The sequence below is a fragment of the Malania oleifera genome, chromosome 6 (assembly GCF_029873635.1).
Source record: "Malania oleifera isolate guangnan ecotype guangnan chromosome 6, ASM2987363v1, whole genome shotgun sequence".
In the NCBI taxonomy this organism is placed as follows: Eukaryota; Viridiplantae; Streptophyta; class Magnoliopsida; order Santalales; family Ximeniaceae; genus Malania; species Malania oleifera.
Window position 1 is genome coordinate 11,447,667 of NC_080422.1, and position 16,634 is coordinate 11,464,300.

At 41.0% G+C, this 16,634-nt stretch overlaps 1 protein-coding gene across 1 annotated transcript; it reads right to left on the reverse strand.

Annotated features, from left to right (window-relative positions):
* Nucleotides 1–3,437: 3,437 nt before the first annotated feature.
* LOC131158471 (ankyrin repeat-containing protein ITN1-like) lies at nucleotides 3,438–5,630 on the reverse strand. Its single transcript, XM_058113340.1, has 2 exons — nucleotides 5,622–5,630; nucleotides 3,438–4,550 (listed from the first exon to the last, which is right to left on the reverse strand). Exons 1-2 carry the CDS (start codon nucleotides 5,628–5,630, stop codon nucleotides 3,438–3,440), a joined length of 1,122 nt encoding a protein of 373 aa, XP_057969323.1.
* Nucleotides 5,631–16,634: the final 11,004 nt, after the last annotated feature.

Consider the following 16,634-nt stretch of genomic DNA (forward strand, 5'->3'; position numbering starts at 1 on the left):
TTCAACATTAAAATAACTTAAACAAGACTTCAACAATAAATTAAACTTAAATACTACCTTGAACAAAGATTAAAAAATATAACTTTACAACTCAAACTAATTATTCTATCGTAAAAATCTCAATTAAAATAATAAACTTAAACAAAATGATAAAATAGCCATCGCACCATAAAAATTGCTCAAAACAATAACTTTAAATAAAAAAAACAACCAAATTTTAATAATGAAAATAACCCAACAATTATTGAAATTCCAATAAACTTTAAATAAGAAAAATTAAAATTAATAATGAACTTAAATAAATATTTAAATGCCAGAGAGAGAGTGAGCAAGAAGAGCAAGCCGTGTGAGTGGAAATTTGGAGACCTCCTTTCAACCCAAAAGAAAAACCCTATCTTTAAACCTAAAGAAATAATAAACTAATAAAGTCCCCCTTTGTTGACTTTTTAAAGTTGCCTTTACATTCAATGCCTTCCAAACCAATAAGAAACCTCTAGGCATGGCTACCCTTCATTCCAGCGCATGTCTTATGCCCATGGCCTCCCACGTGGTCACATCATCGGCCTCACACATGGGCTTTTCCTTTTAATTCAAAAGCATATGGCCTATTTTACACTTTCAAGCCTAATTTTTACCTTCTTTCAGCATGTATCTCTCAAAACTCAAAACATGAAAGTTGTAGAAATTTTTCTTAGCATTCCGTAGCATCTTGAATCATCTCAATCGGAGCTTGGATGAGAGAGTTATGTCCAGATTACGAAATAGTGTTGAACTGTCCATAATCGCCCAATTAGCTTCGTTTTTGCACTTAACCCCTCAATTTACATCATTTTGCATGGCCTGGTCTCCTTGTTATTGCATGCATGGCTCGAGATATGAAATGCATGGCCTCTCCGAATTTTCGAAAAATTATCCTATGATAATTAAGTATGAATATTCGTAAATCCCCGACAAAAATAGGAAAATTATCTTAAAATTATCAAATGAGCTCACTGATTAAAATATGAGACATAATTAAGTATTTAATTAAAATAGTGACATTTAATTAATGCCTTTAAATACTTAATTACGTAACTTTGACACGTAGTCATTACCTTTCACCACAAGTCCTTCTCCGTGTGAGTTTTCATCGTAGATTTTCAGCCTTTGATGAAAATTCAACAAGGCACTTGTCACCTCTTCTAAATTAAGAGTCTCTTTCCCCCATGTAAGAGTGGTAACTAAATTTTCAAAAGTATGAGTTGCTGGCAAGGAATTTAGTAACATCAAAGCCTTGTCATCTTCTTCAAACTTAACATCAACACGCATTAAATCACTTATGATTTGATTAAATGCATTGATGTGTTGATTTAAGTTTGAACCATCAACCATTTTAAGCCAATAAAGACGGTGCTTAAGGAATAGTTTATTAAAAAGTGATTTGGAGATGTACCGGCTTTCAAACTTTTGCCACACAGCCGTTGGAGAATCCTCCCCCATCACATAATAGAGCACTTTGTCGGTCAAACACAAACATATTGTGGAAACATCCTTTGCCTCCAATTCTCTACAAGTTGCCTCATCCATACCTTCCGGTTGAACACCATACAAGACCTTCACCATCCCTTGTTGCACAAGCAAATCCTTCACTCTCCTCTGCCACAAAACGAAGTTTCCGATTCCATCAAATTTGACAACTTCAAACTTTGTAGAAGAAGTACCCGATGTCAGGATAACAACTTTAAACTTTGTAGAAGAAGTACCCGATGCCATGATAACAACTTCAAACTTTGTAGAAGAAGTACCCGATGCCATGATAACAACTCTCTGATACCAATTGTTGTGAAAAGAGTACGGAATTGCACAGCCGAATTTATAAACGCAGCAAACAATTAAGCACCAAAATATAATTCACACACGCTGTATATCTAAAAGCAACAAGAATCAACACGAAAATATATGTGGTTTGGTAAAGCCTACATCCACGGAAGCAATCGGCAAAGGTTTCACTATGAAAAATCAAAGTACACAATACAATGGTTACAATGATCTCCACTTTACACAATATGCCCAGAAAGACATATTTAACAACCCCTCGGAAACTTCCCTCCAAATACTCAACCGTCCCAACGCTCACAATCAAAATTTGAATTCTTCTTCGTAGCCCCGAGAGCAATCATCGACAAAAAGGGTCAATTCGTCGACGATTACTGTCCAATTGTCAAAAAATGATGCCTTTTCATCGACGACTCTCAATGCCTGAACTTTTATCTGCTCTTGGTATCTCCATCATCTACGAATAAGGCCTATTCGTCGACGACTCTGAATTTCTAATTTTCATCTACTCTCGATATCTCCATTCATCGACGAATAAGGCCCACTCGTCGACGAATGCCTGCTGCAGAGTACCAAAGACTTCAACACATATGTCTTTTTTTCCTTTGTTTATGAACTCCACAAAGTATAAGAGCCACAAAACACAACACTTGTCATGGGTTATCTTTACATTCAATGAATTGGCAGTGTATGCTGCTAAAGAGGGAGCACATAGATGCTAAGTTGCCTAATCATCATGGTTAGGGATAGAGATGGTTGAGGCCATGGTCTTTGACAAGCTTGCTATAGTGCTTGGTTTCGGTTGATATGGTCAGATGGTTAACTCGGGTATGTCAAATGCCTCATTGACATATCATGCTTGCTTGTGCGTGGGATAATTCATGATTAAGGGGAAAAGCATGCATGACACAAGGTGTTGACCCACAAGCTGTGTGCAGTGTCAATGTCAAATACTGCAGTGTTCACATGTTTATCAGGTAGGATGATTTCTTGACAATTTCCTTTGTAGCTGCTGACATGTAGGCTTATCCGAACGAATAACTCGTGGGTTGATTTTGCAATGTCTCTAGCCACATAATTGTAGAAATAGCTGGTTATGCTTTGTTGACACATGCTAGTTGTGTCCAACTTAACCTAGGTAATTGGTGTTGTCAACTGCAGACCCTAGACGGTTGGAGGTGTCAACTGTATTAATATGACATGTGGGTGGCATGGGTGGCATGGGACACTAGGGGGAATTCGGCATTGGTGTTCCTGCACATGTAGTGAGTGTGTAATCCTGTCTTTGAATAAGGCTGGGAGGTGTTGCTCCGATAAAATGTCGCCTTGTATATGTCATTTGTTGCTTGTATATGTCGCTTGTATAAGTCATACTTCTTTACACACACTAGCAAGATTAACTAACAAGTTCAAATTGTGTGTCATTGGCTTAACTAAGACTTGGTGCCATCACAGTATCAAGACGTGCTGTGTGAACTTAGACCCTTTCACAGTAGGCTTGAACTAATTTTAAAATGAAACTCTGCTTTCTGAGGGGGGAAGTGTACAAAAATTAGTGACGAGAAATTCTATGCACAAAAAAATTCTTGCTTTCCAAATCAGTCACTCCTTAATGCAAATGTTCAGTATGCATGACATCCTTGAGACTGCGCACTGTATACATCAGAGTTGTATACATCAGAGTTGCTAGATTGTGACTGACTTTTGTCTCCGATGTCAGAAATAGCCTTTGCTAATTTTCCATTCCGATTTTTCCGACGCTTCATCTTCCTCAACTGGTGCTGAACCAACATAACCCCCACATAAACAAAAACAAATCCCACACTCCCTGCACTGACAGACAATAGAATCTCAAGTGTCCATACCGTCCCATGACTATGATGTGTGATCACCCATGCAGCTGCAACATAAGCTGTTGCCATGAATGAAACTGCCAGCCACATAACCTTATGAGAAATTATTAGCAGCCTCATCAGTGTTTTTCTTTGGAAGGGGATTATGCTGACTAAAATGATGACGATGCAGAGAGATATGAACAATGCAATGTGGTTGCTCACTGCAAATATCTTGAAAGCTGTTGTTCTGCCCACTGTTGACCGTCCTTTCAGGGTTCCTTCCTGGTACACACCACCAGGCGGGTTTATTCCTGCACTGAAAGTAACAGTGGCAATCAAAATGGCAACTACTGTGATAGTGTTCCTGGCATTCTGTAGTGCCTCTTTGTATATCTCATGTTGTTCCTTGGGACTTCTGTAAATTACAATGCCTTCCTGCCTGTATTTTTGGCTCTGCTGCTTTATTTGATCTGAATTGGCATTGGGACCCATAGTTTCCTTTGATGAGGGCATTGGTTCAGATGGGTTTTCTGCCAGAACTACAGATTTTTGCACAGCTTTCCGGTGAGAATCCACCGATATTGAATTTGGTCCTGTGCTCAATGTGGGCAACTCACAGTTGTGTGCAGAACTCCCAGCTTCAAGAATCATTTTGAATACTCGTTCAAGTGTATCTCGAGGGCTTTCAAGAGGAAATTGCTGGCAATTGATTTCTTTGACTCCTGTTTTAACAGATGACTGTTCAATGTTCATCTTGTATGCATCTTTCTTTAACATTTCTTTAAGGCGCTCAATTTCTGAAGTGCTTCCAGCTTGTTCAAGGATGTCCAGCGGAGTATATCCTCTATGGTTTCGATAATCGAAATCCACTAGTACTTGACTGATGATGTAGTTTGCTAACTAGAACATCATGGAAACAAGAATTGAGTCAAAGATAGTTCAAAGAGTTTTTATTTATTTTGTTCCTAATTTTTTTTACTAGTTTCCCAATTTTTTGAATTAAAAATAAATTAATAATTTTTAAAAAAAATGAGGTGGTCCAAAGATGGGGTTGTCACGTGTCAACCACTCGAGGTGATACATGGCAACGACCGAGTAATTTTTTTTTTTTTAAATTAGGAAATAACTGACATCACCCACCACGTGACATAGGACGATGGGTGCAAGGAGTTGGAAACAGATTGCTGACGTGGTAGTGATCCAACAGTCCAGTGGACGATCAAGATCATGTCACGTCACCTCTCGAACACATAATCCTAGTAATGTCATACGGTAACACGTGTTCTATTAACTTTTTGTTTAATGGTTGAATGGAGAATTAGGTTAGTAATAAAATTTATATTAGCCAATTTTTCAGAAATCAATTCTAATTTTTCCAAATCAAATACATTCTAAAATTCTACAAATTGACTTTGTCATACAATTCTCCCTATTTCTTAACCATTCTGCAGCATTTGTTCAATCAAACCCAACTTTAATCCAAGTGACCAAAATCACATACATACATTAGAAATTGAGGGTACTTAACTCTCAGAATTTTCCCTCTCTAACCACTGTCTTTATCAACAGAGCTCTCCCTCCTTCAGATTCCTCTACTTTGATTTTTCGTGTAGTCTTTTCTCTTTGCTGCTTCTTAGTAATTCCCAACTACTCCTCTTTCTTTTCCCACTTAGTAGAGCCTCGCCTCGTTTTTAAAATCTATCAATCTCACCCTTAGTCATTCTTTTCTTAGTATCAATTTTCTTCTCCCCCTCTATTCCTCTGAAGAGCTTTATTTATAGGTTAGTGGGGAGAATCACTAATTAATTTTTGATTGATCAATCAATCTCGATTAATCAATTAATTTTGATTGAACAATCAATTTAAAAACAAATTGGCTAATTTTTATTTTGATTTGTTTTCATTTACTAACCTATTACTAACCCCTTTTTATATGCGTGTAGGTACCTACATTGGAAGACTTGTAAGAACCTGAACCATGATAGGTGGGTTTAATTAATTAAGAGAGGGGCGAGATGGTAATTAAACAGGCTTCGTCGACGAAGCCAGAGTTTGTCGACGAAAGCCTTACATTTCTCATCGACGAAATTTAGAGGCTCGTCGACGAGGAGAAGCCGAGGGGTTTCGCAAAATCAGAAATCCCATGCTCGTCGACGAGGCCATCGTCTCGTCGATGAGCTATCTATAAGGCCTCATCGATGAGGACGCAATTCGTCGATGAGAACAGCTGAGTCAAGGGTACTATAAATAGATATTTTCATTACTTCTCATATAAGAAATCTCATTTTCTCTCTCTATCTTTCTAGAAACTTTTCCTACTCTCCATCTCTCTAGATTTCTTCGCTGTTCGTCATGAGAATCGTCAATCCGAAGTTACCACGAGGATCGTGGAAGGATTCTCTACAATTTCTACGGATCAGATTTTCAGTTCAGCTGTTTTCGGGTTTTGGCGTAAAATCAAGGTAAGGCTTGGTTTTCTATTTTGATCCGATAGTTTTGTAAAGAACAGTGTTGTGAGTATTTTCTATACTGGGATTTGTAGGTTTTGGAACTCGGTTTGCTGTTTAGGAGCCTTGGAGTTCGGGATTTGTTATTTGGGGGAAGGGTAAGGGGAATTATGTTTATGTCGGTTATTTCTGAAATCAGACTCGGTAGAACTATGGTTCACGGTCTTGTGTGTGTTTTGGCTACTCATTTGAGGGGATTTAACAGGAAAAACTATGGGTTTTTCATAATTACAATTTTGGGAAAAAGGGGGCGATGGGCTACATCCTTGGTTTTGTTGAAAATCGTATGTATATGTTGATTTATACTGTGTAACAGGGATGGTCGTGCCTTGACTTGTTTAAACTGTATGTGTTTGAAAAGCTGTGATATTAGATTACCAAATGGGTATGGTTTGTTTGGTTATATGAGCATGCATGTGTGTGTGATTAGTTGAAATGCAAGTAGGAACGTGGTTCCGAATTGGTTCCAAGTACTGAGAGTGTCCGGCTCTATATCCGTGTGCGTATGAAATCACTAGGCTATGTTTGGCAAGATTGTTCGGCTCTATATCTGAGGGCGTGAGCCTTACCGGCTGATCACCGAAGGGTGTGGATCCACCAGTTTAGCGCTGGTACGATGCTGTGGGAGTCTAGGACTAGCCATGTGCCAATGGCGCCGTGTTTCGCAGGTTGGCTACGGGCCAAAGTTGTATGTCGCGAGCCAACTTCGGGTCGAAGGGTGTGACGACACCAGGATTGCTTGATCATGAGTGTGTGCGTGTATGCACTGTTGTGTAATTAGTACTAGAACTGCATTTAACTGTATATGTTGCGTCATGATAACACTCAAATGTCATACACTGATATAACCTGTGCTCTTCCTTATTAAGAGGTGTCTCACCCCTGCTATATGTATATATTTTTTCAAATCCTTCGAGTAACAGGAACTAGCGTCCTTGTGTTAGGAGCGTAGTGGCCGGTGTACTGTGGGTAGCGGTTGGGTAAGTGCTAGGAATTTTGTTTCACGAGTTGCAGTTTTGAGATATGTTGGGCATCCGGTTGTACGTTGTATGATGGAGCCTTGACTCTGTTTGTGTATAGACTCTGATATGGTACCATGTTTGTATAGAATGACCTTTTTCTGCTATGTATATTCTATTGCGTATGGATGTGTTTAGGGTGCCTGAGAATCCCATCGGATCGGACCCTCATCCATTGTCTTATATTTTGGTTGTATTTGTTTGATACTGGGACAGGTTAGATTACATTTTTACCCCTGGATTCCATTTTCAGGTATGGGGCGTGACAGCTTGGTATTAGAGCTAACCAGATTGTTAGGCCTTATAGACTTGGTTAGGCTTAGCTGTGAGTACATACTAGAGTATAGGATGTTGGATATGGGTAGAGTTTGTTTAGGGTTGTTCTGTTGCTAGATCGGGACTTGTCGGAAGTATTCCGTGTTTTTCCTGGAATGACGATTTCAGTAAAAGCAGGGCAGACCATTGATGAATTTCGTGTCGGTGTGATAGGACAGACCTGGACCTAGCAGGGAGTAGTTAACATGATTTAGGATAGATAATTGTGTTAACTGTACGTCTTTACGTGTTGTAAGGATATTTATAGATTCCTATTGTGTTTCAGAATGGAGCCCAAGGATAACGACCTGGGAAGTGGGTCCAAGGAGAGTGCGAGTGATGAGTCTCCTTCTGTGCCTCGAGGTTTGATGAGGCAGGTTTTGCAAGAGATCGGACGGAGTGTGAGGAGACGCAAACACTCTCCTATTGCTGCGGGGTGCACCATTGAGAGGTTCACACGCATGTGTCCTCCAACGTTCTCTGGAGGACATGACCCAATGATAACAGAGGACTAGGTTGAAAAGACTGAGAGGATCTTGGAGGTCCTGCACTGCACGGATAGGCAGCGAGTCCTCTATGCTATCTTTCGGCTATCTGGGGAGGCAGGTCGATGGTGGACTGCAGTGAATCTACTGGAGAAGCAGAGGGGCGGTCCTGAGGAGATGTCGTGAAGCAGTTTCAAGGAGGTGTTCTTTGACAGATACTTCCCGGCTTCAGTATGTGATGCGAACGAGGATTAGTTTTCTGCTCTGTCGCAGGGAAGTATGACGATGCAGGGGTATGCAGCTCAGTATATAGAGCTATCCCGATTTGCGCCGTGTTTGATCTCGAGTGAGTACGAGAAGACTCGGAGATTTGAGAAAGGCTTGAGGAAAGATATCCGCAGACTAGTGGGTATGTGTGACGACCTGTTTAATTTCCATATTTTTTTCCATAATATAATAAAATCAATATCACAACGCTCAGCAGATCATAATCCACCTAGACCCGTGGGTACCAGGGATGCATCAGAAACACATCACGGAAGCCTATGCAGTAGGAAACATAAATCATTAACACCTCATTATACCATACATCACAATACCAGAGTTACTACAATCATTGTATTTATATACACATAGTACACAACCCAAAATATATATTAGGGCCAACAAAATACATCCGACCTTATCAAAACACTTACCCTTCCAGAAGGGCAGATCAACTGTACTAGATCAGCAAGACTTTACCCACTCTCCTATTAGGGGCTTCTGAAATGTTTATAAAATTCGCGGTGAGACACCTTTCAGTAAGGGAAATAAACTAATACTAGTGTGTGGCAACATGAGTATTCCGTGTCATACATAAATCATATAGAAACATATTTAGTAAACTGTCATGTCATATCTAAGAAAACGTATATATCATCATAACATGGCAGAACATACTGCATTTTCATAATCATATTTCATCTCATAAAGTATAATACAAAAACATCCCTGGTAGGTTAGCTGGTTGTTGTCAAGTATTACCCCCACATGACTAGGTTGTTTTACCCGAGGCGGGACCTGACAATGGTTGGCCGACCATTGTCAAGTCAAAAGTACAGTCTGTAAGTCTAATGGGTTCACTAGACCTAGTCCGTACACCAGGGGCGCTCACACACTTCTTAAAAACCACATCAACCATCCAATCTCACACCACTTCGTACAACGACATTAACACAAATATCATGATCACGATGACCATGGACACATAGCAACGGTACTGTGCAAGTACTAGCCTAGACCAAGCCAACCAGGTTCTGATATCATATAACATATACTGAAACTGTGATACATGGATATCTCATATCATTAATTATCAAATCAATCATATCATTTTGCATATATATATGTATATCATGAAAATCATCGGCCCGTACGCCAGTATTTCACATTTTACCATAACTCGGCCCGTACGCCGGCAAATCATATCCATAGCTTAGCCCGTATGCTAGCAAATCACATCCATAGCTCAACCTATATGCCGAAAAATCATATACATAGCTCATCCTGTACGGTGGCAAATTATTTCCATAGCTCGACCCGTACACCGGCAAGCATATATAAAAATCTCGGCCTGTACGCCGATTTTTCATTATAAAAATCCGTATCATAATTACATTCCCAAAAAACAGTATCTCATAACAATTTCTACTCATGCCACACTAAAAAGGTTTTTCATATATTTAACATACCATCATTTTCAATAGCATTTTCCAAATATAAATCATATATAAATATATTTATTTCCCTGAAATCAATTGCTATAATATTATACATACTTTCCATAAAAATACTAGTTTAGTTTATCCCCTTACTTGATTCTTGAAAAGCCCCTAAGAAAATTTGTCCTGCACCCGTAGGGTTCCCTATTCAACACCCTGAAAACAACATTCCCCAGAACTAAAGTTTAGTATTTCTACGCGTACTACGCTTTCTACAACTGTCAAAAATCAAAATATTGAGTAGAAAGTCTTACCCTAGATTTGGGATGGTTTCCAACTTAGCCCCACCGACGATCCACTTCGGCAGACTTACAGAGAATTTTTCCAACAGCGTCGTGGTGGCTTCAAATCATTGAACCGGTAGAAAATCGGCCCGAGATCTTAGAGAGAAGGGTAGGGAACCAAAGGGTAAGAGAGAGAGAAGTTATGCGCAGGAAAATGATTGAAAAATCACATTTAACCTTACTTATATTGCAGGATTCGTTGATGATCCACATCACCTCATCGACAAGTCCTGTAGAAAGTTCATCGATGAACTTCAACCCTCATCGACGAATTTAAGGCTTCCAAAAATCCTATCTCGATATCTTCTCGTCGACGAGACAGAACTTCGTCGATGAGATCCTAAAGAACCCTCATCGACGAAGCCGCTGTGTTCATCGACGAGGCATGGAAAATTCCTTGGGATTACCCCTCCAAAATGCAACGTCGTCAACGAAGTTGACTGCCTCCTTCTATTCCTGTTTCCATTTCCCATTTCTTTTATTATTTAAATACCATTATTCTTCAAGTCGTTACAGTATGCTTTAAATCCACAAGTTCTCGGTGTTGGTGGATAAAGCCACAGTGATTAAGATCGGTATCCGAGAGGATGAGGTGGATTAGGAATCGAGGAAGAGGACAGTACTTACTGGTTCTCAGTCAGGATCTCATCAGGGATCGTGGAAGAAGAGGAACATGAGCTAGAGTTACCATTAGAGTACTAAGCACCTGGGTTCTCAAGGGAGTCAGACTAGTGGTCATTGTGCGAGATGCCACAGATGGCACGAGGGTGAGTGCCAGTCATTTGGGGGTAACTGCTACAACTGTGGCCAGTCAGGTCACATGTTCCATGATTGTCATGCACTGAAGCGAGACGTGTTTGTATCCAGTGTGAATCGGGGGAGCAATCAGATACCTCGGGGAACTGTTCAGGCGAATACAGCTCCAGCCAGAGTATACTCTCTTACTCTAGCAGATGCTGAACATGCAGGGAACGTAGTGACAGGTACCTTATTACTACTTTCAAATAAGGCTTCTATTTTGTTTGATTCGGGCGCGACCCATTCTTTTGTATCTGTGAGTTTTGTTAAACGGTGTGGGGTTGAGACCTAAATCATGAACGAGGTGTTATCTTTACTACACCATATGGGAGTATATCATTCTGTAGGAGGATGTTAGCAAACTGCCCAGTGATAATTCAGGGGAGGCTGCTACTGGCAAATTTTATGGTGTACGATATGTCGGAGTTCGATATCATTCTGGGGATGGATTGGTTGTTCTCCAGTTATACTGTGATCGACTATCGTAGGAGGGTGGTAGTGTTCAGACCTCCTGGTGAGCAGGAGTATGAATTTGTGGGATCGTGTGTCCGTCCGACGCCACAGATCCTATTGGCACTATAGGCGAGGAGGCTACTCTTCGATGGATGTCAGGGGTACCTAGCTTGTGTGAAGGAACTACCGCAAGATGAGTTGAAGCTCGAGGATATTCGAGTAGTTAGTGAATTCCTAAATGTGTTTCTAGATGATTTACCCGGTTTACCTCCGGATTGTGAGGTGAAGTTTGCGATAGAGTTGCTGCCCTTCAAGGCACCAATCTTTAAAGCTCCGTACTAGATGGCTCCGGCAGAACTTCAGGAGTTAAAGGAGCAATTGCAGGAATTACTGGACAGGGTTTCATTCAACCTAGTGTTTCGCCCTGGGGGTGCTCCAGTATTGTTTGTGAAGAAGAAGAAGGTCGATGCGGATGTGCAATGATTACCGTGAGATTAACAAGGTGACTGTGAAGAATCATTATCCTTTGCCTCATATCGAGGATCTCTTTGACCAGTTGCAAGAGATGCGGGTCTTTTCGAAAATCGATTTGCGATTAGGATATCATCAGGTGAGGGTTAGATATGAGGATGTGGCGAAAACTGCTTTTCGAACGAGATATGGCCGCTACGAGTTTTTAGTCATGCCTTTTGGGTTGACGAATGCTCTAGAGGTGTTCATGGATCTAATGAACAGGGTTTTCCATGAGTACCTGGATCGGTGCGTGGTGGTATTCATACACAATATTTTGATATACTTGAGGAGTTCGGAAGAGCATGAGAATCATCTGAGGTTAGTACTACAGTTTATGCAAGAGAAGAAGTTGTATGCTAAATTGAAGAAGTGTGAATTCTGGTTGAATTAGATGGCATTCTTAGGCTATGTGGTGACTGGTGATGGTATATCAGTGGATCTAAATAAGATTGAGGCGGTGGTAGACTGGGCCAGGCCGAAGAATGTGCAGGAGGTTTGGAGTTTTCTAAGACTGGCAGGTTATTATCGTCAATTTGTGGAAGGTTTTTCTAAACTATCTAGGTCTCTAACTCGATTGAATAGGAAGGGAGTGAAATTTGAGTGCACCAATGATTGCGAGCAGTGTTTTCAAGAGTTGAAGCACCAACTGGTCACTGCTCTGGTTTTGACCATTCCTTTGGGGGATGATGGTTTTGTGATTTTTAGCAACGCGTCTCTAAAAGGTTTGGGTTGCATGCTTATGCAGCAAAGTAAGGTAGTAGCGTATGCTTCTTGGAAACTAAAGGAATATGAGAAGAATTACCCTACGCATGATCTAAAATTGGCTGCTGTTGTGTATGCACTAAAGATCTGGCGACACTATTTATATGGTGTGCAATGCGAGATCTTTACTGATCAAAAAAGCTTCAAGTACTTTTTCATGCAGAAAGAGTTAAATATGAGGTAAAGACGGTGTCTTGAATTGATTAAGGACTACGATTGCACCATCGGTTATCACCCGGTGAGAGCTAATGTGGTAGCTGATGCGTTGAGTCGGAAGTCAGAACCTTTGGCTGTATCTGCAATTGTAGCTCAGCATCACATTAGACAGGATCTGGAGAGTTCAAGTATAGAGTTTGTGCGTGGGGATCATCAGGCTTTCTTTACTAGTTTGGTGGTCCAGCTGACTTTGTTTGAGCGTATAAAGGCTGCACAATCTAGTGATGCGGAGTTGGTAGAGGTTATGGAAAAGGTACAACATGGATTGGCTACGGAGTTCAACATCTCTGAGGGAGGTGTGTTAAGGTTTGGGACCAGGCTTTGTGTTCCGAATGAAGATGAGATCAGAAGGAAGATTCTGGAGGAAGTGCATCATTCATTGTATACGGTACATCCTGGTAGTACAAAGATGTATCAGGACTTGCGCGAGACCTTTTGGTGGAGTGGTATGAAGAGGCAAATTGCTCAGTTCATGGAGCAGTGTCTAACGTGTCAGCAGGTGAAAGCTAAACATCAGAAGCCGGCAGGGCCGTTGCAGCCTTTTTCTATTCCGGTGTGGAAATGGGAGCATATTTTCATGGATTTTGTGATCGAATTGCCGCCAGCACGTCACGGGCAGAATGCTATCTGGGTAATCGTAGACAAGTTGATGAAATCTGCTCATTTCATTCCGATGAAGGTTAACTGTCCTTTTAGTAAGTTAGCAGACCTATACGTGCATGAGATAGTGAGAATGCATGGAGTACCAGTGTCCCTTGTATCAGATCGAGACCCAAGGTTTACTTCTCGATTCTGGTTGAGCTTGCAGGAGGCACTGGGGATGAAGCTTACTTTCAGTACAACGTTCCACCCCCAGACTGATGGACAGTCAGAGAGGACGATACAAATCTTGGAAGATATGTTGCGAGCTTGTGTGCTAGATTTCGGTGGTAGCTGGATATAGTTTATGCCACTAGTAGAGTTCGCTTATAACAATAGCTTCCAGGCTAGTATCGGGATGGCACCGTTTGAGGCTTTGTATGGTCGGTGGTGTTGATCTCCTTTGTATTGGAATGAGGTTGGTGAACGTCAGGTGTTAGGGACCTGAACTTGTGCAGCAGGCGTCTGAGAAGGTGGGTTTGATTCGGGAGAGGATTAAATCAGTTCAGATTCAACAGAAAAGCTACGCAAATGTTCGCCGTCGTGAGTTAGAGTTTGAGGTGGGGGGGTAAGGTATTTTTGAGAATCGCTCCGATGAAGGGAGTGATGAGATTCGGGAAGAAGGGCAAGTTGAGCCTGAGGTATATTGAACCGTTCGAGGTTCTTGAGCAAGTGGGTTTGGTAACCTACATGATTGCACTACCCCCAGCACTCTCGAGGATCCATGATGTGTTTCACGTATCCATGTTGAGGAGGTACGTGTTGGATCCTTCACATGTTATTAGATATGAGGATGTGGAGATTAGGGATACTTTAGCATACGAGGAGATACCTATTCAGGTTCTGGACCATAACGTTCAGAAGCTTCGTACTAAAGAAATACCGTTGGTGAAGGTATTATGGTGGAACCACGAGGTTGAGGAAGCTTCTTGGGAACTGGAAACGGAAATACGCCAGAAGTATTCACAGTTGTTTTGAGTATGTATACATTACTCTACTTTGGGTTGGGATAGGTGGTTAGTCGTTGGGAGTGTATGTGTATAGTGAATTCCTAAGACGGTTGTATATGTGACCACGACATTCCTCCGCCATAAGTGAGGGTATGTATCTATTGTGATGGGGCCGCATTGTAGTAGTCGCCAGTTTCTTTTTAGAATTGCATATATGTATTTGTTTGTAGGTTGAGTTTGTGAATGAGAGATGACAAATTTCAAGGAAAAAATTTTTGTAAGGAGGGGAGGTTATAAGAACTCGAACCGTGATAGGTGGGTTTAATTAATTAAGAGAGGGGCGAGATGGTAATTAAACAGGCTTCGTCGACGAAGCTAGAGTTCGTCGACGAAAGCTTTACATTTCTTGTCGACGAAGTTCAGAGGCTTGTCGATGAGGAGAAGTCGAGGGGTTTTGGAAAATCGAAAATCTCAGGCTCATCGATGAGGCCATCGTCTCATCGACGAGCTATCTATAAGGCCTCGTTGATGAGGATGCAATTCGTCGACGAGAACAACTGAGTCAAGGGTACGATAAATAGATATTTTCATTACTTTTTAGCTAAGAAATCTCATTTTCTCTCTCTATCTCTCTAGAAACTTTTCCTACTCTCCATCTCTTTAGATTTCTTCGCTGTTCGTCGCGAAAACCGTCAATCTGAAGTTACCACGAGGATCGCTGAAAGATTCTCTACAAGTTCTACGAATCAGATTTTCGGTTCGGCTATTTTCAGGTTTTGGCATAAAATCGAGGTAAGGCTCGGTTTTTTATTCTGATCTGATAGTTTTGTAGAGAACAGTGTTGTGAGTATTTTCTGTACTAAGATTTGTAGGTTTTGGAACTCGGTTTGCTGTTTAGGAGCCTTGAAGTTCGTGATTTGTTATTTGGGGGAAAGGTAAGGGGAATTATGTTTATGTCGGTTATTTCTGAAATCAGACTCGGTAGAACTATGGTTCACGATTTTGTGTGTGTTTTGGCTACTCATTTGGGGGGATTTAACTGGGAAAACTATGGGTTTTTCATAATTACAGTTTTGGGAAAAAGGCAGCGACGAGCTATATCCCTGGTTTTGTTGAAAATCGTATGTATATGCTGATTTATACTGTGTAATAGGGATGGCCGTGCTTTGACTTGTTTAAACTGTATGTGTTTGAAAAGCCATGATTTTAGATTACCAAATGGGTGTGGTTTGTTTGGTTATATGAGCATACATGTGCGTGTGATTGGTTGAAATTCGAGTAGGAACGTGGTTTCGAATTGGTTCTAGGTACTGAGAGTGTCCAGCTTTATATCCGTGGGCATATGAAATTGCTAGGTCATGTTTGGAAAGAGTATTTGACTCTATATCCGAGGGCGTGAGCCTTACCGGCTGATCACCGAAGGGTGTGGATCCACCAGTTTAGCGCCGGTACGATGCTGTGGGAGTCTAGGACTAGCCATGTGCCGGTGGCGCCGTGCTTCGCAGGTTGGCTACGGGCCAATGCCATATGTTGCGGGTCAGCTTCGGGTCGAAGGGTGTGACGACACCGAGATTGCTTGATCATGAGTGTGTGCGTGTATGCACTGTTGTGAAATTAGTACTGGAACTGCATTTAACTGTATATGTGTTGCATCATGATAACACTCAAATGCCACACACCAATATAACCTACATTCTTCCTTACTGAGAGGTGTCTCACCCTTTCTATACGTACATATTTTTTTAGGTCCTTCGAGTAACCGGAACTAGCATCCTTGTGTTGGGAGCGTAGTGGCCAGTGTACTGCGGGTAGCGCTTGGGTAAGTGCTAGGACTTTTGTTTCACGGGTTGCAGTTTTGAGATATGTTGGGCACCCGGTTGTACGTTGTATGATGGAGCCTTGACTCTGTTTGTGTATAGACTTTGATATGGTACCATGTTTGTATAGAATGACCTTTTTTCTACTATGTATATTTTATTGTGTATGAATGTGTTTAGGATGCCTGGGAATCTCACGGGATCGGACCCTCATCCATTGTCCTATATTTTGATTGTATTTGTTTGATACAGGGACAAGTTAGATTACATTTTCACCCCTTGATTCCATTTTCGGGTTCGGGGCGGGACAAGATTGACCCACCAAGATGAAGTTGTTTTTTTATTTTTTTTATTTTCATTGTTTTATCATGAATTTTTTATTGTAATAATGAAAAAAAAATCTAACATTTTGCTATAAAATACCTGGACAAAAATGGGATGTCTACAATTATTATTATCTTTT